The sequence below is a fragment of the Tiliqua scincoides genome, chromosome 7, assembly GCF_035046505.1.
Source record: "Tiliqua scincoides isolate rTilSci1 chromosome 7, rTilSci1.hap2, whole genome shotgun sequence".
Classification (NCBI taxonomy): domain Eukaryota; kingdom Metazoa; phylum Chordata; class Lepidosauria; order Squamata; family Scincidae; genus Tiliqua; species Tiliqua scincoides.
In genome coordinates, this window is record NC_089827.1 from 72,488,958 (window position 1) to 72,511,031 (window position 22,074).

General features: G+C 44.6%; 1 protein-coding gene across 1 annotated transcript in view; it reads left to right on the plus strand.

Moving 5' to 3' along the window:
- Positions 1 to 18,415, plus strand: part of LOC136657382 (transcription factor E2F7-like) — a 28,528-nt gene extending 10,113 nt beyond the window's left edge. Inside the window, exons 4-12 of the mRNA XM_066634213.1 lie at positions 2,715 to 3,002; positions 4,193 to 4,351; positions 4,876 to 5,013; positions 5,827 to 6,021; positions 7,479 to 7,545; positions 11,201 to 11,687; positions 13,811 to 14,072; positions 15,943 to 16,367; positions 18,239 to 18,415. Coding sequence (XP_066490310.1) covers positions 2,715 to 3,002; positions 4,193 to 4,351; positions 4,876 to 5,013; positions 5,827 to 6,021; positions 7,479 to 7,545; positions 11,201 to 11,687; positions 13,811 to 14,072; positions 15,943 to 16,367; positions 18,239 to 18,415 — 2,198 coding nt within the window. The remainder of the gene's footprint in view (positions 1 to 2,714; positions 3,003 to 4,192; positions 4,352 to 4,875; positions 5,014 to 5,826; positions 6,022 to 7,478; positions 7,546 to 11,200; positions 11,688 to 13,810; positions 14,073 to 15,942; positions 16,368 to 18,238) is intronic.
- Positions 18,416 to 22,074: the final 3,659 nt, after the last annotated feature.

Genomic DNA, 22,074 nt, shown 5'->3' on the forward strand with positions numbered 1-22,074 from the left:
TCCGGTTTGGCTCTCCCCCCCCCCCCCGACAGAAGCATAGGGTGGAGGAGATTCATTTGACCTGGTGGCCACAGCCCACAGAACCATGGAGCAACTCTCAGTCAGCAACTTCCACTGACATGTTGCAAGATACATCAGTGGATAGGATTGGGCTGCCCAACAGTTAATCCCTTTTTAGGTGACCAAACCACACTCAGTGGCCCTATGCATACACTGAGATTGTCCTCACTATCTTGTGAAAGTACATAGGCTGCAGTGGAATTGGACATTGATGTTCCCACACAACTCATTCATTTGATGAGCTTCAGTCATTTGAAGAGGTTTAGTGACTTCAACCAAGGATATATTTTGCACGTAAAGTGCAATGTTCCTAGCTGGAAGTGAACTAATTGTCTTTAATTTGATTTTTGTTTTCCTTTTCCGGCTTTCTTATAATCCATTAGTTAAATTCTCTCCCAAAGAGTTCAGTTCAGCACTCCCTTCTAGTAGATTCAAGGAAGTCCAGTTGGTTTCTGCAGCACTAAATCAAACTCTTTTATTTAACTGGATTGTTAGTGGTATTTTAAGGACTCCTTACTTGGAATCAAGTGTCACTCTAGCCATTAGCTCTTCACCGCAAGTTGAACCACAACTTATTATTCATTTTGCTGCTTGTGGAGATTTTCTTAAAATAGACTTTTGACATAGTGGTGTTAGGGTAGATTTGTGTAGCCCTTTGGTAGAGGGTATCTAATGACAAATGTAATAAGAAGTGACAGCATCAAGAACGTGAGTAGAGCGATATGTCATTTCCATTATAGACTCGCAACCCCAGATCTACTGCCAAACCAATAAACCTACAGATTTCTTACATGTCAGCACCATTTTTATAGTTCCCTAAATTATTAATAAATTAAAAAAAAAAAAAAAATAATAATAATAATAATAATAATAATAATAATACCTTAGAGCAGGGGTGTCCAAAGGTTTTGGCAGGAAGGCCACATCATCTCTCTGACAGTGTCGGGGGCGGGGGAAAAAAGAATTAATTTACATTTAGAAATTTGAATAAATTTACATAAATTTACATAAAAGAATATATTAAAGATGAACTTCTATGAATGAATGAATGGTCTTGCAATAGCTCAAGGCCTATAAAAGACCTTGCACAAAGCAAGGCTGGCCTTTCCTTTGCTGCCACTACTGCATCACAGACGTGAAACAACAAGTAGTGGAGGGAGCCCTCATCCCACACCTCATGCGAGAGGTCAAACAGTTGCCCTCACGCTGAGAGCAGTTGCATCGGGCCAGTGTGGGCTCCAACAAATCTCTGGAGGGCCAGAGGCTCATTGGAGACTGGGGGCTCCCTGAGGGCCGCACTGAGAGGCCTCAAGGGCCACAAGTGGCCCCAGGGCTGGAGTTTGGGCACCCGTGCCTTAGAGTGATAAACTAAATCAATAAATACACTAATGGCACCACATCCTATCCCCTGTTCCAGGCCTGAAAGCTCTACACTGAGCTACTCGATCGTGTGCCAGCAACTGAGCTTTTCCAGATCTGAGTAGCCTCATTGAGCAGGCTGGGGCTCAAAACGGGGTAAAGGAACAAATGTTCCCTTATCTCAAAGACCTCTGGCTGCCTCTCTGCCCATGTGGGATACTGCGGCGGGCTGTTTCAGAATCCCTGTATTGCTACACAGGCAATCCTGTTGGGATAGGGCTGTAAACGAATTCTGCTGTCCACTAGTGGTGGCACAAGAACAGTATCTTGTCCCTGATGTAAATCTTCCCATGGAGTATGTATATTAGGTGGGTGAACCTAGACCACAGGTTCTAGGTAGCATGTCTCCAAGTGAAATTCTAACCTTATTCAAGCTTCTGGATCATGTTATGGTCATGGGACATATTTTAGGATGGATATAAGCTGGGCAGGAGGCTAAAGATCGAAATCAAGTATGCAGAAGAATGGCATCTGATACAAGAAGGACTCGGTGGCCTCCCTCTGTAACACACAAACTGAGGAAAGGGATGTAATCTGGGATCATTGTTTTTAAGCCATTAGCACCAAATTAGCCATTGACTTCCCAGGCTAGGAGCAGTGTCAATTGCTGCTGTAGAGTGAATGCACTCCCTAGAACTGTCTGATTCCATACAACTGCGGTTCCCAAACTTACCATAGTCACAATGCCCTTCTTTTGTGGTGGCCTCTTCTTCCCACCTCCTACAGGCACCACTATCTTAGATCATGCAAATCTCATGCAATCCAAATGGTGGCACCTAGGAAGAAGCCACCAAGGACATCCCACAGCACCCCCGGGCACCACAGCACACAGTTTGGGAACCACTGTCTCACAGCGACATTTCATCAGGGAGTCAGCGGGCAGTTCCTGATCCACAGGGCTCAAGCCTAATGCCATTGTCCTAAATGTTCTGATAGGGCAACAAAACATGGGGAGTGGTTCTTAATTGTGATATGGAAAGTGACCCTGGAGGAACCATTTTCTCCTGCACAATATGTTGTTTTTCCTGCGTACAAAATGCATCTGCTAATATGACTAGGTCAAAATAGTTGTCCTTAGACACCTTTTAAGCCCACGTTTTATGCGAATGTAAAACAGCAGAAGTTGGAACCACTGATTATAACTCTATTAATTGTTTTGGAAGAAGAATCTCTGTGTCTTTTCTTGTAATGCACAAATGTTGTTTGCAATCTTTTGCTTGTATACCTACATCCAGGAGTGGAACGCAGGCGAATTTACGACATCGTGAATGTCCTGGAGTCCCTTCATCTGGTTAGCCGAGTGGCTAAGAATCAATACTGTTGGCATGGCCAGCAAAAACTGAGTCAGACTCTGAAGGACCTCCAGGAAATAGGAGAGCTCCAGAAGTATGAGGAACTGATGGCTTATTTCCAGAACAAAGAGCTAGACCTTGAGTGCCGATTCGGAGATCAGAAAAAGGAGAACTTTCTAGATTTCCAAGACAGACAGGTGCTTGAATTCTCGGAGACAGACTGTCAATCTGGTAAGTTAATTAAGGGCACAGTCCTTACCAGGTTTACTCAGAAGTAAGTCCTAACTTGTTCAATGGGGCTCACTCTCAGGAAAGTGTGGTTAGAATTGCAGCCTAAGACAAACTAGATGGACATTTTTGCCAGTGGCATCACTAGGGTTTGTGTCATCCCCATGATGGACCTCCTCCCATGCAGTGGGGGGGCAGTAACCCAGGTGGTGGGTGTGGCAATACCTCTTGATAGAGCACAAATATTTCAGCATGGTTTTTTTCATTGCATTCTGCTGTAAATTAAGCATCAAATGGTATATAACACGATGGTATTAAACCGCAATTTTAGCTATTTTGGTCACTAATGGTATTACCCTTCCAGGGTGTCACTTTACTAACACCTTATTGGTTCCACACTGCATCATAATAACATCTCATTGACTGTTCAAACAGTCGGTCTCATTGGTCCATTTAGAATTAAGGAAATATACTTTCTGGTTGCGTAAGACAGTTGCGTTTTTGTTTTCTGGCTTTTCGGCCTTAACTTTTGATAGGATGGAGATATTTCACTCTGGTTTTTTCCATTGCATTCTGCTGTAAATTACGCATCGAATGCTATATAACATGATGGTATTATTCCCAGAAACAGCAATTTTAGCTATTTTGGTCACTAGTGTGCATCACCCACCCCACCCCTCCATGTGCATGTCACTGGTGCGGCCCACACGCATCTTTTTCTCTACATGGAAGAAATAACACCCTAACTCCTGTGGTGGGTCTTTCCTGTCACCTTGGCACAATCCACCTGAAAACAGACTTTCTCCCGCTTCTTCTTGCAAGTCATCACTTTTGGAAATGCTGCCCACATAGCCTAATATTGCTATCACTTGCTCCAGTAAAATAATAATAATATGAGTTTTAAATTCTTCTCCGACTGTCTCACTTTCCCGTGGGATTTTTCAAGATATATAATTTTGCTGTCCGTTCTTGTTTCCCACAGAGAGTTAAAGTGCAGTTGTCCATCTCTCATAGGCAATTATTTTCTACTCATTAAAACACTCGTACATACATGTACGTACACACCCAACTACTTTTCAACAAGGAAACTGGTTTTTTTCCCTCCCCCTTCCCCCACATGAGAAGCTTTCAAAATGCTTTCTTGGCTGTGACAGATGTAACATGCTGAGACTTGGGTTGTGTTTGTAATACAGCATCAGCAAACAGCAGAAAGGACAAATCGTTGCGGATTATGAGCCAAAAATTTGTCATGCTGTTCCTCGTGTCCAAGACCAAGATAGTCACTCTCGACATAGCGGCGAAAATATTGATAGAAGAAAGCCAGGATACAGCAGATCACAGCAAATTTAAAAGTAAGGTTTATTTCTGTGGGGTGAATGATCATTTGGTCACTGGGGGGAAAGTGGCCATATTGACAGGACTAGAAAGCGCATTTGGGTTTTCAGGGAATTCTAGAATGCAGTTTCAGATGGAATGAGAGAAAATATGTGGGTGATGATCATGAGTCTTATACATGTGCACTGAAAACAGACTACCAAAGAATAAATGAGAAAGCTTATCACTGGTGATAGTCACACGGTACTAAAACTACTTATTTCACTTGCACTCATAGATACGGGTATATTTCCAATAGGTTGGTTTTATATAGGGTCAAGAGTCTCTGGACTCGAGGACTACAATCGCACTTTAACCCTTTCATGTACACTACACTAATTTTATTGGGGAAGCCATCCAGTTGCCCAAGTTCAAACCCCACCACTGCCCCTTCAAAAGTCATAAATGGCATTTATTGGAGTTTTCTAGCAACGGTTCTTTAGCCTAGTTGGTTACATGTATTTATCCATTCATTCCGATTTGACTCTTGTTTTCTCTTCAGCAAAGGTACGAAGACTATATGACATTGCCAATGTTCTGACAAGCCTGGGGCTTATTAAAAAAGTGCACGTGACAGAGGAAAGAGGTCGCAAACCAGCCTTCAAGTGGATTGGTCCTATGGAATTCAGTGGAGATAGTGGTAATTTTCTTTCTATTTCATCTCATTAGCTCTTCCTGTGAATTTCCTGGTAGCTTACTTGGCCTTTCTCAGTAACCTTAGAATGTCTTCTGCATTTTATGTAAAAGAGGCTGGATAACGTCTAGATACAGGCCAATGGGAAACCTGAAAGTCATCCAGACCTCATACAGTAGCCTTCAGTGGGCATCAGCAAGTTATAGATATCAATGACATTAAAGCTATTCACAAGTTACATTATGCACATGTAATGTTTCTATAGGTCTTGCCTCGTCATCCATTGATTTGACTCACCATTGGTACTGGGGTCCAGCATTAAATGCCTTGTAGCAAGGAAAAGAAAAGCAACAATATCTTATTTCCTACTTTGCGCTGCTAAATAATAATAATTTCAATTCATTAGATTTGATTATTCACCCCATCTAGTGGCTGAATGCAGAATAGAGTCTATATTAATGCATTCTGGGGCAACAATGGAAGAGCAAGAAATCTGGAAGTGCGTCTTTAAAGCTATTTTTTTTTTAATCCACTGGGGGTTCCAGAATGGAACCCCAGTGGATAATGAGGCATGACCTGGATATGAATTTCTGTATGTTGCATTCATTTAAAAAGTCTGCACAGGATCTGAACCCCTAGAAAACCAAGGGTACTGATGTGCGTCAAATACGTGTGAATATCTGCAGGTGCATACTGTTCAGTTGTATGCGTGCTGTACACAATTTGTATGTGTGTTGAACCTAACCTGGGATGAGAGCTGTGCAGATGGCAGTGGGCTGATCTTTGGATCATTCATTAACGAGAACGCATTTGTTTTAGATGATGCAAAGGTGGACATTTCGACCTGTGCCGCTTTAACGGAAGCTAAAGGGACCGTCCGCGTTCCGCATCAGGCTGGCGCATCCAGAAAAGAGCGGCTGTCGCGGCATGCTTCTTTTCACACAACTCAGCCCTCCCAAGAAGTCAAGAGGAAGGTCAGCTCGGAACCCAGTAGCCCACGCAGAGGGAGGCAAGGTAACCGGGGAGTAAGAAGGGAGTCATCTTCTTCTCTAGCAGCCCACCGGCTCTGTTAGTAGCAGCTTGACAGCCATGGGTTTGTGCGTTGTCTGATAAATCATCATCTTGCCACCAGCTCCAACTCCTGTACTGCTCCTTTTGTTAGAATTCGGCACAGGCAGATGAAAGCTCTTTAAATGGGAATATATTATTTTATGATTGCTGGTAAGTTGGAGCTGACTGGAACAATCCTGTTTATAGTCCTTTCACACTTTAAGCGCTGTAAAGTTTTATAAAGTGATTTGAAGGTCTTACTAGAATGCTGTGACAATGGGTCCAACACGTGGTGTTCAGTGCACAGCTTATAGGGAACATTGTGACTTACATGCCTCTAGCTGCAGCATTTTTGCGCTGTTACTTGTGCATGACTGCCGGTGGGAACGGAGGAATTGAGCTATGAAATGCCGATCGTTCTGAATTTGACTGCAGATTGAGCCACTACCATGACAAGCTGGGGAGGGAGCCTCACCCGTCGCCACAGTCATACAGCACTTCAGATATGCTGTGTGACACTGGGGACTCGCACTCCTTCTCCAACTCCAAACTCATAAGGAGAACAGAGGCTTAGGGCACAATCCTAACCAGGTCTACTCAGAGTCAAGTCCTATTTTGTTCAGTGGGGCTTACTCTTAGGAAAGTGTGGTTAGGATTGCAGCCTTGGTCATGTTGTTACGGCTCTTCAGCCGCATTCCGAAAACCCGAATTCCGAAATGTGAATGTTCACTTCCCCTTTTCCAGCTCAGAAGGAAGGTTTGAAGTTCATACTGTGCTTTGGAAAAGTAGAGTGACACAGGCAAGTCTGACCCCTTCTCTTAAAATCAGAGGGGGAGAGGGAATCTTCCTATTGCACTGCCCTTGTAGGATGCTCAGTGCAGCTCTAGATCTCACTGATGGGGGGAGACATGTCAGCTACTGAGGCAAGCCATCATGGGAGGTCTCTTGCATGTTCATACAGAATGTTCTGTATATCTGTGTTAAAAATATAGGATGCCAAAGCCCTCTATGCTAAGGGGACCAAGGAGATATAAAGTGGTAGAAGAAAGACGAGACAGTGAGCCCCCCCACACAGCGCATGCTGACTGGACTGCCAAGAGATACAGCCTGAGCAGGCATAGATGTGGCAAGCCAAAGAAGTTTCTTAAGACCAAGAGCTGCTTAAGAGTGGAGATGAGAGAACTCCTTAAAAGGCAAAAGGATGAACATGGGAGAGACTCTGGAACATCACTAATAGTCAGACCCACACTTGGTTTCTGCAAAGTGGTTGTCAAAGGAACCTCAAGCTGCTTGTCCCCTTCTGTTCCCTGAGTTCACAGCCCTCACTGGCTCTCCCTTTGGGGGTTCTTTTAGAAAAGAGCAAACCTGCTCATAAAATTAATTCAGTATTTTATGGTTTTTTTCCCCCCTTCATTCTTCAGATGACTACAGCTCCAAAATGATAAATCTAGCATCTGTTTGTTGCCAGAAAATGGAAGATGACAAAAGGTATATGACAATTTAAACCTGATACTCTGCAAAAAACAAAACCACATCCAAACTGGGTTCAGTTAAAGCATGGCTACTGCATGGCTTCATTATGTTGGGAGAGGGGAACCACGGGGAAGCATGCCCCCTGGATGCTTCATGGACACTTCAGTGGGGTGCCGCAGCTATGTTGGGTCAGTTATACCTTAGGTGTGACTAAATTTTGTCTGTGATCAAATGTACAAATGGTTGCACAAGCCACAGAGAATTGAATAAGCTCATACTGTGTTTTTTTTGTTTTGCTGTGTGTGTGTGTGTCAGTTGCATTAAGAGTCATGGAGGGAATTGCCTATGAATTGTGAGTTATATTGAGGAAATACAGAACCAGAAATTAACAGAAGTTGAACTTAAATGAGACTGAGTCCACTTTGTGTTTCCCCTTCCTGGGCTTGATCTACCATCTTCCCTTCTCCCCCCCCCCCCCCCCATCACCATCCCATTCCGCAGCAGGAGATAGAGTGCCCACTAAATCAGGTAGACCTGCAGGAGAGATAGAATAGGGGGGCATGATGGAGGTAGGACAAGGTGGCACCTGGCGTGGGCAACTTGCACCAAGTGCTGTCGCCTCTGACAGGAGCCAGTAAGCCCCCTTTCTTTCCTTGGACTTGTGCCAGTTAAAAAGCTGGTCCAACGAGACCCATTGGCAGTTGAGGGCAGTGGCGTCACTAGGATTCGCATCACCCGGTGCAGGAGGCCTGCGCGTCACCCCATGCAGTGGGCGGGGCAACGCCCCAGGTGGTGGGCATGGTGATGTACCATTGACCCAGCCCCCTGGTTTTTTGGCTGTACCTTTTGAAAGAACACAGATATTTCAATATGGTTTGTTTCATTGATTGATATGACTACATGATGGTATTATTCCTCCAAATTCCGATTTTAGTGATTTTGAAAACTTGTGGAGTCACACACACACACACACACACCCGTGTCAACTTGCTAACACCTTATTGCAGCAGTTCTCATACTTTTAGCACTGGCACCCACTTTTTAGAATGACAGTCTGTCCAGGACCCATTGGAAGTGATGTCATGGCCAGAAGTGACATCATCAAGTAAATTAAAATAATTATAGTTAAATTAAAATAAAAGAAATAAATAAGGGGGAGCCAGTCCTGTTCCACCAAGTGAGTTTTCTCTGTAGTCTGCCTGCAGTAACACCCCCCCCAAAAGAATCAGTGAGAGCTTCAGCCCGCCCCAGTGCCCAGTTTAAAGTCCCTCTATTTCAAGCACATTTCAAAGTCCTTCTATTTCAAGCACATCAATACAAAGACCCACCTGGCTTTACAAGTCTGAGAGCCCAATCCTATGCCTTTCTACTCAGAAGTCCCATTAGAGTCAATGGGGCTTACTCCCAGGAAAGTGGGGGTAGGAGTCCAGCCTCAGAGCCCAATTCTATGCATGTCTACTCAGAAGTAAGCCCCATTAGAGTCAGTTGGGCTTACTCCCAGGAAAGTGTGGGTTGGATTGGGCTGTGAGGGAAACTTTGCAAGTACAAAATAGAAAACTTTCCCCTTACCAGTTCAAGCCTCTTTGTTGGTCCTTTCTAGTGGGGTGGGGGTGAGGCTGCCTTCTGGGGCTTTTGTTGCGCTCCAGTCCCATTGGACCAGGACCATTCTGGTGTCCTTGCATTCTTTGCCTGGCCTGACCACCAGCCAAGGCATGTTTGCCTACTCATGAGTAAATGCTACATGAGGCTGCTTCACTTCCCATAGGGCTCCATACACTTGCAGCTGGGGGGAGGGACCTCAGGTGTTTTTGGGGCTGCACTCATTGGATCAGGACCATTCTGATGTTGGAGTCCTCTCAGCCTGCCCTTTCTGATGGACTAAGGCAAGTGTGCCTACACACAAGTAAGCGCAGACACGTGGTTTCGCTTGCTTCCCATAGGGCTGAATAGGGACCTCCTTCTCCGGTGTTTTTTGGGGGCTGCATTTACTGGATCGGGACCATTCTGGTCTAGTTGAAGTCCTCTCAGCCTGCCCTTTCCGACAGACTATGGCAAGTATGCCTACTCGCAAGTAAATGTGCGATACGGCTCAATTTCACTTTCCATAGGGCTCCATGCATTTTTTCCTTCCGGTTTTTTGGCCATAACTTTTGAACGAAAGGAGCTATCTCAATGGGGTTTTTTGCACTGTGTTCTGCTGGCCATTCCACATCCAGCGGTGTATAGCATGACGCAGTAGCTCGTAAAGGCGCGATTTTAGCACGTCACCCGGTGCGGCCCGCACCCCCCTAGCGACGCCACTGGCAGAGGGTTGAAGCCTCCCAGTCTGCCTCCCCCACAAGATGCAGCCTTTTTGGCACAAACACACTGGCTGGGGGGAATTTGAGCTGTAAGATTGAGCAGATATTTGAGCCACCACCTTAAACTTAAATGTGGCAGAGACAAAATGCCATCTTGAAGAAACAACAAATTGATAAGATGATATGGATTTTTCTGCTCACTCCATGAAGCAAATGAGAGTTCGTAAATCACAGGTGCTCACTCTGAGGGTTGTCATGCGTATAAAAGATTCAGGGACACTGAAGGCTTTGACGCTTGTCACCTTGAATACTGTTAACGTGCTTCGTTAGAATGTCACAGCTGCTCACTTTTTAAGTGGAGTACATAACTTAAATTCTCTTATTTTATTTGAGTTGGCGAATTCTACTCATCTATGTAACTTATACCAGAATGTGCTAATTAGCCAATGTTCCGAAGCGAGGAACCAAACCAACAGCAAAGGTCTCTGTGGTGTCATGATTTAGGGCAAAATCCTTTCCAACTTTCCAGTTCTGATGTAGCTGTGCCAGTGAGATGTGTGCTGCATCCTGTGGTGGGAGGGTAGTTACGGAGGCCTCCACAAGGCATGGAAACATTCATACTGCTGTATTGCAATTGCACCAGTGCTAGAAATTTGGATAGGATTGGGCCCTTAGTGCTTTCTTTCTCAAGAGTCTTGACTTCAAGGGTCTCAAGGAAAGAGGTTTGCTTAGGCGGTACGGAGGGGGGGCTTGTAATTGACATGATCAAACATTCATAACCCACTGTGCGGATCTGATGGATTTTCTTATGTGCACACTGTCACAGTGAATCTGTCTGAAAACTGCTGAATTCTGAGGCCTTGTTCAGGCCTCATTATCTATTATTTGAATTCCCTGCTTATTTCACTTTATTAGTTTCCCAGTCATCTCAGCTGAAGCAAATAGCCGTACCGTATACCAAACCTTTGTTTTATCTAGATCAGTGGTTTTCAACCAGTGTGCTATGGCGCATTGGTGTGTCGCGAAAGGTTCACAGGTGTGCCACAGGAGGTTGAAAATCACTGAAAAAAACTTGCAGGTTCTGCAGCTCTCTTTCTAGGGCAACTGCTCGTAGTAAAGAATTGTCAGTCCCCCTTCCTGAAGAGGAACAGACAACTTGATACTACAGTTGCCCTAGAAACAGAGCCACAGAACCTGGAAGAGTCCTTGGTGATGTCACAAGAGGGGAAGACCATAGAGATCAGTGTGCCATGAAAAGAAAAATGTTGAAAACTGCTGATCTAGATAGTTTACTGCCTTCAAAACCATTGGAACAAATTAGTAGGATGAGAACAGACGTGGTGCCATAACCCTGGTTTCTTTCTCGACAGTAACGGTTTTGTCAACGAAGCAGCCAGGAACACAGGTGTAATCTCCCCCTTCTCGGTTCATCCTGTTCCTGGAGACTCAGATTGTCTTAACACCTTCCCTTCCTTCACCGCAAATGCCAACTCGGATACGTCACCCTTGACTCGACCAAGTGACCGAGTTCTACCACCGTCTTGCAAAACGGAAACTGGAAAAACCACTCTGCTTCCCCACCAGCCTTTTGTCTATTTGCCGTCTCCGTCGCTGTATATGCTGTGCGGGAGTCTTCATGAAAGTGTGTCAAGGGAAAGTCCTCAAAGTACAGAAGAAAAGAGGAACGGGGGCCTTGATGGCCAGTCCTCGCCTCGCGTACCAGAAGTTGCTGAATCTCCCATTAACTGTCGGAAGCGGAGTTTCCAGCAGTGTGCGACTCCAGCAGATGAAGAGTTAAATGTGAAGCGGCAAAGCATGGAGCAGGGTGAAGGTCCCATTTCACTGGTGCTGTCTAAGGTAAGAGAAGTTCATTTGACCAATATCCAGTGTTTGTGCTTACGACTGCAGCGGGAGACATGAAAGGTTTGTGCTACAAATAACTCTTGGATGAAATTACAATGACCTTCTCAATTAGAGAAATGCCACTCTCTCTCTCTCTCTCTCTCACTGTGCACTCAGCAGTATACAAATGTGCCTATTGAAGACGGACAGCTGATCCAAAGGGCTATTTTGCACAGTTTAGGAACGACTCGTTCCTCTTAGTCTCCTGTATGCTTTAACAAAGGTCGGTGTAACACATGTAAAACGTTCAGAAATGCATTATACACAATCATAGTCCCAGGTCATGTATTCACTGTATAAATACACCTTTCCACATGCTACAGTCGTCACCGTGGAGACACATAGTAAACAAGCAGGGATGTATCTTGGTTACAGCCCAATCTTATCCGTTCCACGCACACACCTCCATTGGTGTAGTAGTGCCAAAATAGCGACTGCTGTGGTGTAGTAGAGAGGCAGTTGCAGAGGCCTCCTCTAGGTAAGGGAACAATTGTTCCCTTACTCAGAAGTAAGTCTCCATGGTTCAGAGGTGTCTACTCAGACCTGCAAGAGCTAAATAGCTGTTGCAAGTCCATGTTGACCCGCGCTGGAACAATGGGTCCAGGAAGGGGGTTAGGATATTGGCAGTGCTGGTGCCAAAGATCCCATCCCTTTCCTAAAACCTAATTGTCCTGCCTTCCCCACCCCTGTTCCACCCTCCTACCTCTCCCACTGACTTATCTCCATCAGTAGAAGTGTTTGGGCACAATCCTAACCAGGTCTATTCAGAAGTTAAGTCCTATTTTATTCAATGGGGCTTACTCTCAGGAAAGTATGGTTAGGATTGCAGCCTTTGTTTCCAGTGAATAAAACAGGACTGCAGCCCACGTCTTACTGAACACAATGGGCTTACTTCTGAGTAAAGAAAAGTACACCATTTTCAAACATCTTTGACCATCAGCAATCAGCAGGAGACGTTTCAACGTGGGTTGGAAAGTTCAGGCCTTCCTGCTGGTGCTCCCAGCAGTGCGCTGTGTAGCTCACTGACGGAGTGTCTTTTGCAGCTGGTGCTGACTGCTTTATGGTCAGACCAACCTGATGTTGGCTGGTATGTTTGATTGGGGTCTTAGTGTGGTTGGACCCTGTATTGAGACGGGAAAGTGGTGGGTGGTGGTTTTTCTTTTGCAGCTTCTTAGAGGAGGAAAGAACCAAAAAGTTGGCTAGCGCCCACATCTGCGCAAAGACAGGACCACCTAGCTATTGGCTTTCCCACAGATCGGCATTCACAACACTTAGCTCAAAGACATTTCAGAAAGTCAAATCTCACTCTGCTGAAGAAGGATCTCTGGCCAGTTGGGTTTGGTTGAAGATACATTAGGCCCTCCTTATCCGTGGGTTTAACCCTCTATGCACCCAAGAAGGCCCTATTTATTCAACTTGGAATGGGCATCTTAGAAGCGTCTGGGAGATGTCTGAGGCACAGGGAGGTTGTGCATGGCCTCCCTGCACCTCAGAAGCTCTCCGAAAGGCACTTCCAGTTTTTTAGCAAACCTGAAGTGCCTCTCGGAAACATCTGGGAGACATTCTGAGGCATGGGGAAGTTGCACGTGGCCTCCCTGTGCCTCAAAAGGTATCCCAGATGTTTCCGAGAGGCACTTCCAATTTCCTGGCAGGCCCCCCTCCCCAAGGATTTGTTTATCTGCAGAAATTGTTGTCCATGGGGCTCCTGGAATGGATCTCCCCACAGATACCAAGGGCCCACTGTATACTCTAGCGTGTTCCAAGAGAATTATTTGAGTGCATCACCACACCACCCAGCTCCCTGTCTCTGACTGTGGCAGTGCTTGCTATTCCTTGTTCATGAACAGATTGCTAATTGGTGCCGCTTTGTCACTTTCTGTCCATGAACTAATTCCAGACAGTTCTGTGATAGAAAGCAATGTTCCTGTGCAGGCTGTCCAAGGAAGTGGGGAGTAAAGCTTTAGCAAGAAAGCAGTTTCATTAAAAAGATAACATATAAGCTGTTCGGAACTCCTCTTTTGGCCATCTCACTTAGGAAAGGTGGATTATTTTTTCTTTTCTGCTTTGTTTTTCGTTAGAAGACTATTAAGCCAATGAATGCAGAATCTTCCCCTGAGAGTAAATGCAATTCCATCGATCATCTAAGAGGTTCTCGGCTCAAGTTGGAGACTCCTGCTGGTGTGGAAGCCGCCACAGCGAAGCCTTTAGACATTCAGGAGCAAGAAAAGCCACGCAGGAGCAAAGATCTGAAAGAAAATGCAAAGGAAAATGAACGGCCTTCTCAAGAAAATGGCAAACAGTCTTTCCTTCCACAGTATCTCTACGTACAGCCTGCTGCTGGTAAGGACCACTCTGAGATCTAGACACTGACTTTGTGTGCAGATGGTATATTTTTTCAAATGAAGTGCCTGAAGAATAGCAAGGAATTCCTACACAGACTTCTGGTATTCCTAAGAAGTCAATAAAGTCACTTGGGTTTCTAAAAGAATTGAACCAAGAGCCAAACTAGACAAGATGTCTGAGATCCCTGATCACCTCTCCAGGTGTTTGTTTCTCTAAAACAGGGTGCCCAAACCCTGGCCCTGGGGCCACTTGCAGCCCTCGAGGCCTCTCAATGCGGCCCCCAGGGAGCCCCCAGTCTCCAATGAGCCTCTGGCCCTCCAGAGTTTTGTTGGAGCCCACACTGGCCCGATGCAACTGCTCTCAGCGTGAGGGCGACTGTTTGACCTCTCACGTGAGCTGTGGGATGAGGGGTTCCTCCACTGCTTGCTGTTTCACACCTGTGATGCAGTAGTGGCAGCAAAGGAAAGGCCAGCCTTGCTTTGTGCAAGGCCTTTTATAGGCCTTGAGCTATTGCAAGACCTTCATTCATTCATAAAAGTTCACCTTTAATATATTCATTTATGTAAACTGATGTAAATTTATTCAAATTAAAAATGTAAATTAATTTTTTTCCCCAGCCCCCAACACAGTGTCAGAGATGATGTGGCCCTCCTGCCAAAAACTTTGGACACCCCTGCTCTAAAATATGAGACTGGTTGGACCAAGGCTGTTAAACCTACAGCACACCATTTTCCATTTGTATGTGTTCCTCTTCTCCTGTTGCTGAAGCTGCTACCTGGTGTGGAACACATACAGGAAGTACAGAGTGACAAATGTCAGCTTTGGGAGGGATTTGGATCAGGAAAATGGGGCAATAGGGCTAAACCCAGTTCCCCAGCACCACAGTGTTTATACAACATCCCCACACAAACATGCACACTACTCTTAAGAAAAAGCCTCTCCTCTTTTGCATTTTGTATAGTTTGGCTTTGGGACTGAGATCATGTCAACGGTACACTAGGGACCTCTGCTGTGTCAGGCTGTGACCTGGCTGCAATCACCCAGCCATGTTACAGGTGGTGCATGTGTCACTGCAGCAAAGAGAAGGCTGGAAGCAGTTGTGATAGTGCAAGGAGTACGTTGTTTGAAGCTCACTGCCAGAGCCCCCCACCGAACACCCACAGCACCTTACGTGCTGTTCTTAAAACGTTCAGGCTTTTTCTGGAACAAAGAGTGCTTGAAATCTGTTTTGTTTTAAAACGCTGAGTACACATTCTTTGAATTGTGCAGCAGATACGAGATTGCTGAACTTGACCCACTAATAGCTAACCCCCAGCTCCCACTCTGGCAATAGCCTGGTATTCAGTAAGCACACAAGCAACAGAGAATAAGCTCCCGTTAATGTCGGTGGTCTCTTTGGCTTGTTTTTACAAAAACATTAGAATTTTTGAATTCCAGCATAGAAGACATCAAACAGCAAAGCAGGAAACAATGTAAATATGCAACCAAATCCATGAACACAAGTGAGTTCAGATATGCTTCTCAATAACACGGAGCACACATGTTGTCAACTCAAAAGGGCTTTTAAAAAGCAATGAAATGCTGTGATCCAATTGGGTTTGGCAGATTTTCCATTGGGGGATTTTAGTAAATTATAAAGGGGAGACCAAATATCCTGGAAGTTAAAGGTTTCTTTTTTTTTTTCCCCCCCCTACATTTGTGATGTTGGATGTTGGTTAGCCACATTCAGTTTGTAGGGAAGCCAGGTTGCATATTGTTGCTTCTCATTGGAATCACATTCCTATGTCTCCCTGTCTTGAAAGAAGGGCATCCAGGGCCTTCTTATCTAATTGCAGGACCTGTCTCTGTTTTTCTCTCTTTCATTTAGGGTTAAATGGTTTTAATTTCCTGTTTCCTGCCAATCAAGCGCCTGGTCCTGTCAGCCTCCCTTCAAGCCGCTTGCCTTCAGTTAATGTTCCCTGTATGATGGTTCCATCAACAGCCTTGGCACCTTTCCCTCTGATCTATTCCCCAGCAGTCACAAGCCAGCTTTCTTCTGCTCCTGCCAGCTCCTTCCCAAACGTCACCTGCATGAACCTCACTATGCCCGGCCTGGCATCTACAACACCCATTTTTATTGGGACCCCAGCAATGGTTACTCCAAATTCATCACAGCTGTCGTCACTGGAACCGCCACAGCAGATTCCTTCGGCTGTTCACCTGAGCCCAGTGCTAGGATCTGCTTGCAGTTCCATGAAAACAGACTCACCAGTTTGCATGGGCCACCCAGTCACCCTTCTGAAATTGCAGCAGGTGAGAAGGAGAAGGTTAGCCTAATGCAAGGGTGGAAGACTCGGAGATGGTCCAAAGAATCTGTTCAACTCAATTTGCAAAAATTCAATGCACTTTTGGCAGTTAACGAGTCAAACAGCACAATCATATGCATATTTATTTCACATTTTAATGCCACCCTTCTTCCAAGGAGCTCAGGGTGGTGGACATAGTTCCTCCCCTCCTTTTGTCCTCACAACAACCCTGTGAGGACTGAAAGATAGTGACTGGTCCAAGGTTACTCAGGGAGCTTCATGGCTGAGCCAGGATTTGAACCCAGATCTTCCAGATCTAAGTCAGACACCCAAACTACTAGACCAGTGATTTTTCAACCTTTTTTTGTAACCCCAATAAATAAATAACTAAAGTATGAGACTACTGATCCCAGCCCCTCCCTGAACTTGATCCTCCCAGACCTTGCCCCCTTAGCTGCTCACACTCTGTCCCCACCCGTCCCATTAATTGGGTAAACCCCTGCTCATTGGGTAAGAGGCACTTTTTCAAGTGGGTGCTCCTCTTTTTCTAGCAGGGGGAGAGTAACTGGCCCACCTCACCCCAGCAGTGTCTGTTCTGGTGGCTGTCTGCTGGTGTTGCATCTTTTTAGATTGTGAGCCTTTTGGGACAGGGAGCCATTTAGTTATTTGATTTTTTTCTCTGTAAACCGCTTTGTGAACTTTTAGTTGAAAAGCGGTATATAAATACTGTTAATAATAATAATAATAATAATAATAATAATAATAATAATTAGCCCTACCTCATGAGGTAGCAGCCTGAGAAGGGCAGGAGTTACAAGGAGAGGCTGTGGAGAATTATAACAAGAACTTGGTTTTGATAAGGCAGTACCATGATTGGATTGGATCCAAGCCTCCACTTGCACGGGCTTTAAATGCTTGCCACAACCCCCCAAAATGAGGTTTTGTAGCCCCGTTGAGGAACCCCACCTACAGGTTGAAGAACACTGCACTAGACCATCCTGGTGTATTTAGATTCGCACCATTACTGAGAAACAAGTCCCATGTTGTTCAGTGGAGCTTAGTCTCCTAGGATTGCAGCCTAAGACTGTGAAATGTTTTATTATCATGAACAGAGATTCCTGTTTATGGAAATCTTCCAACCAGATGCTTATTTATAAATGAGAGTAGAATCCAGCATCTATTCAGGCACATTTCATCCCACTGAATTCCCTCCTCCTTCCCCAGAGCCCAGGATGTGCTGTAATGTAGCCTATTTGCATAGACTTTTGTGTTGGCTTTAAGCCACTTCTGCCCAACGTTGCAAAGTATAAAGAATCAAATACTAATGGCTCCCTGTCCCAAAAAGGCTTCCGATATAAAAAAAACACACCAGTGGACAGCCACTAGAAAAGATACTGCTGGGGTGAGGAGGGCCAGTTACTCACCTCCCTGCTAAATAAAAGAGGAGCACCCACTTGAAAAAGTGCTTCTTACCCAGTTAGCAGCGGTTAGTATGAAAGCATGTGCAATATAGCCAGTTCCAGGCTCTTAACTAGTCCTTGGTGCTGGCAATTGCCTCCATTCAAGAGGATTGATACTGCCAGCACTTGACCAGACAAAAAATCTCTTTAAGAGAAGAGAGGACTGATTCTGCCCCCTTCCAAAAAGATGATCATTATTGTCCCTCCTGACCATCTTGTTATTCAGGTGGGCAGGCACGGATTGATCAGGAGCTCAAAGTGAAATTCTAGTTCCGTCCGTGTCAATGGTCAACATCCCATTCCTTTCTACGAAGCTGAGGGTTTCTTGCAATTTGAAAGTTCTTTAGCTACAGGAAGAACTGGGTTTGAGATCTTAAAAAAACAAAAACTGAACTGCTTTTTTGTCTTTCACCATTAGCCTTCTTCAGCCCCCCTGACTCCCAAGAGCATTCGTCCCACACACCAAGAAGCATTTTTCAAAACACCCGGCAGCCTCGAAGACCCTGCTGCGTGTCGAAAGAATGAAGGGAACCAAAGCAGAACGACCAGTTCTGTTCAGCGAAGATTAGAAATCTCCAGCAGCAGCTCGGACTGATTCAGCACACAGCAGGGATATGGGCAGCTTCAAGCAGAGCCTCCGTGTTGGCCCACTATACACTGATCCTCTATTTTGGTTAATTTTCTCCCTTGTGAATCAACCCAGTTAAGTAAATTTTATTATTGATTAGAAATTAAATTGCGTGCATGTCGATTGAAGAGAGGAAACATCAAATCTTGCTTTGGGATTTTAAGAAAAGAAATTTTGTTTGTGATATTTGACGAGGTGCACCAGTCTCTGTTCCAAAATCCAAAAGGGGAGAGCTTGCTAGCACTTATATAGGGGGCACAGTACAGGTTGGTCCTTGGGACACAAGGGTTCTGTTCCATTAATCCCCACGATGCCAAAAACCACAGATAATGAAATCTGCAGTCTGACCTGTTTTCTGAGGCGAAGGGAAGCCACACGTGGCCTTCCCACAACTCAGAAGACCTCCTGGATGCAACCAGAGGTCCTCTGTGAGTCCTCAAGCTGTGGGTTCGGAACCCGCAGTGGGTCAAACCCGCAGGTTCCGAATCTGTGTATAGAGAACCACTATATTTACACATACTCTGTTAACACATAAAGTGTGTTAAGATTATCATATACCCTGCATCAGTATATGAGCTTTGTAGGCAGCGGAGATCTTTACATGAAGCTGTGTAGCATCTGTGTCTTTACCAGGCATATTAAGAGTACAGTTTAGTAGAAATTTGCTCGCAATGTCAGAACAGGCTTTTGCAGAGTACTTGAATGTGGTTGACTGTTGTACAATTGTCCCTGCACTTGTTAAGCAAAAGTCTAATAATTTACAGTACAAATGAATGTATTCATGTGAAAAACTTAAGACCAAAATAACTGTGAAGTTTTAAATTTTTCAGTAGGGTTTGTATTAATGGACTTCGCAACTTTTCTATTTTATGTTCTGCACAGAAACAAGGATATACGTTGATTGTCAGTTGGCGCAACAGTTTGTACCCCAAACTGTTGAAACTGGCAGGTTATTTTAAGAATTATGACACTCTAAAATATACATGTTATCAGTTCATTCCTCCTTTTAAACATGTGAGCTACAGTCCCATTCAGTTTGTTCCTGAACCAGGACTCTCGAGATGGAACCCGTAGGCTCTACAAAGGTGACCCTTGCAGGAAATGTTAACGATCAGCTTGCCATGTCCACATTGGACTTGCATAAGTTATGTTACGCTATCATATTTTCATTGAAATAACACAGTGCAGAGTGTTTATGGTATGAACACCATAAACCGTGGCTGTAGTCACATGCAATACGCATGGGGAAGGAATGGAGGACTTGTAGACTCGCACATGGAAGCCAAAATTATGAAGTGATTAGTTAAAAGGTTTAAATTAAATCTTGAGTAATGAGTAAGCTGCTCTTTGTTGAAAGTAGGACATAGGAATAGAAAATGCATTTTAATTGCATTGCCCCCAAATTTTGTATACTGGCACTTGAGGACAATTTTCTATAGATTGATTGGGGAGTACAAATGTTGAGTTTACATTACCAGTTTAATAACATAAAATGGCATGTGCTGATTTTTACAAGAATCTTCTATCATCATGTTACTTCTAAGTTTCTTATCAAGTAAATGGATAGTATCATCAGTTCTTTCTTTCTTTTTTAAATCCTGGGGTCTTTTGATCTTTTTAATGACTTTGTACTCATTTTTCTGCGTTTCTTGCTTGAGGTCAGATATGTTCTGATGTCATTGGACTGTGTCTGGGGGGGGGAGTATGGTTTTAGTGTGTTTAAGATTATTTTATGTTTTGAATTATGTTACTAAAAAGAAATTAACTATGATTTAGCGGAGTTGCAAAATAAATTGGGATTGTCTATATGTTAGATGTAGACCAGTAACAGCCTTACAAGGAGGAAGAGAAGATGTGTTCTTTCAACCTCAGCACTAAAACCATTCACTAGAAGATTTAAAATATGAAGAGAAGCCGATTACTGTTACGCTGTAAAAAGTTTGTACACTACAGAATTTGCATGCTTAAGTGACTTCTACCTGTTTTTAATACACCTGCATTTAAGTTTTCCCAAGGGAAATGAAATCTTCTGTTAGCACCACAACTATTGCCAAGCATAACTGTAGCAGGTGGCTGGGTAATTGATGTGCCTACCCCTTCTCAGCTAGTTTAAGTTGGAACCAATTTTGGCTCAAAGCAGACTGCTGTAATTAACTGAAAGGTCATCAGTGGTGCTGACTAGGAATCAGGCTCCCCTACTTCCTGATTGTGATTGTCAAGAGCCGATCCTTAAAGAGAAAGTCCCACTGTTTTATTACTCTGTTTCTAACAGCCCAATCTTAACCAGTACCAGCACAGCAGGGCCAAGCATATGACCAAGCAACCAGTAACATATACTAATTAGGAGTAGGCTGGAGGTCTACTTGAGGTAAGGGGACATTAGCCTCTGCCTACCCAATGGGGCTACTCAAATCTGAACCAGCGAAATTGCTGGTGCAAGTCTGAGTAGCCTCATCTCAAGGGAAAAGGCTTGGGAGGTGGAAAAGGATATGCCATAAGCCTTCTTCCCCCTCCCAGGCCTGATCAACCCCTCTGCCCTGTTCTGCCCCATTCCAGCCACCCCTGCACCACAGGGGTGCCTACCTACCTGCTCCATCAGCCACAGATCCGAAACTGGTGCTGGCTGGCTGGTGCAGGCCTTCTGGCTGGCTGGTGCAGCCTACTCACCAGGTGCTGTGAATGTGCTTTATTGCACATTTGCAACATCCTGGGCTGGCACAGCACCTGTTGATCTGGGTTAAGGTAAGTGTAGGATTGAGCTGTGAAGCATGACTGACTAATGACACTTTCTAAACCGCTTACCTTGTTACGCTGATCACGTGGAATTGGAGGCAGAAAAGGAAAGAGGTCTTATTCCTTTTGTGGGCACAAATTCATTTGACGAGCAAATTTGTTTGAACATGCAACTTCAGAAAACTATGTCGGATTTAAACAAAAGGATTGTTAAATATACATATTTAACATTGTTAAACATCTATGAACTCCTGCCCACCCAGGTTGAAGAGAAGAAGCTTCAGATCAATTCTTCCCCATTGTAGTTGTGCACTTGAACTCCAAGCTGGAAGTTTAGGAGAAGCTTCTGGATTGTGTAAACTTGTTCTACCATCACATATTCAAGAGACCAGTCAGCATGGCCTGTTCTGGTATTAGTTTGGGGAGAGGGGCAGTAGTAGTTGCATGAACTGGTGGAATCGGATACGAGTTAGATTTTAATCACGATGGGCTAGATTCTAATAGTCTACACACTAGGATAAACTGAGGTGGAAACGGGGCTAATGAGAGCAGAATCGAGCCTGGTGCCTAACTGATGATGAAACAGGTGGAACTTCTGGGCCTTACATTTTTATAGTGAATCATTGGCAAGATTCTCATTGTTGCAAATGGAAGCCAGAGGGTGACGCTGTAAGTTTCAGTGGCCAGTGAAACCAAGTGCTTACAAGGCTGCTGCCCAGATTGACTGGTTGTCTCTAATTCCAAAAAACTCTGTTGTATTTTTTTTTAAATTGCGAAACTGCTTCCGGTAAGACAGGCGTATCTGTCTCTCGCACTGAAGCCAAGGGCGCACGCTTGGAACTGTGCAGGATTGCCGGGCTAGCAAAACTTCCATGTTCTGGTACAAACGTGTT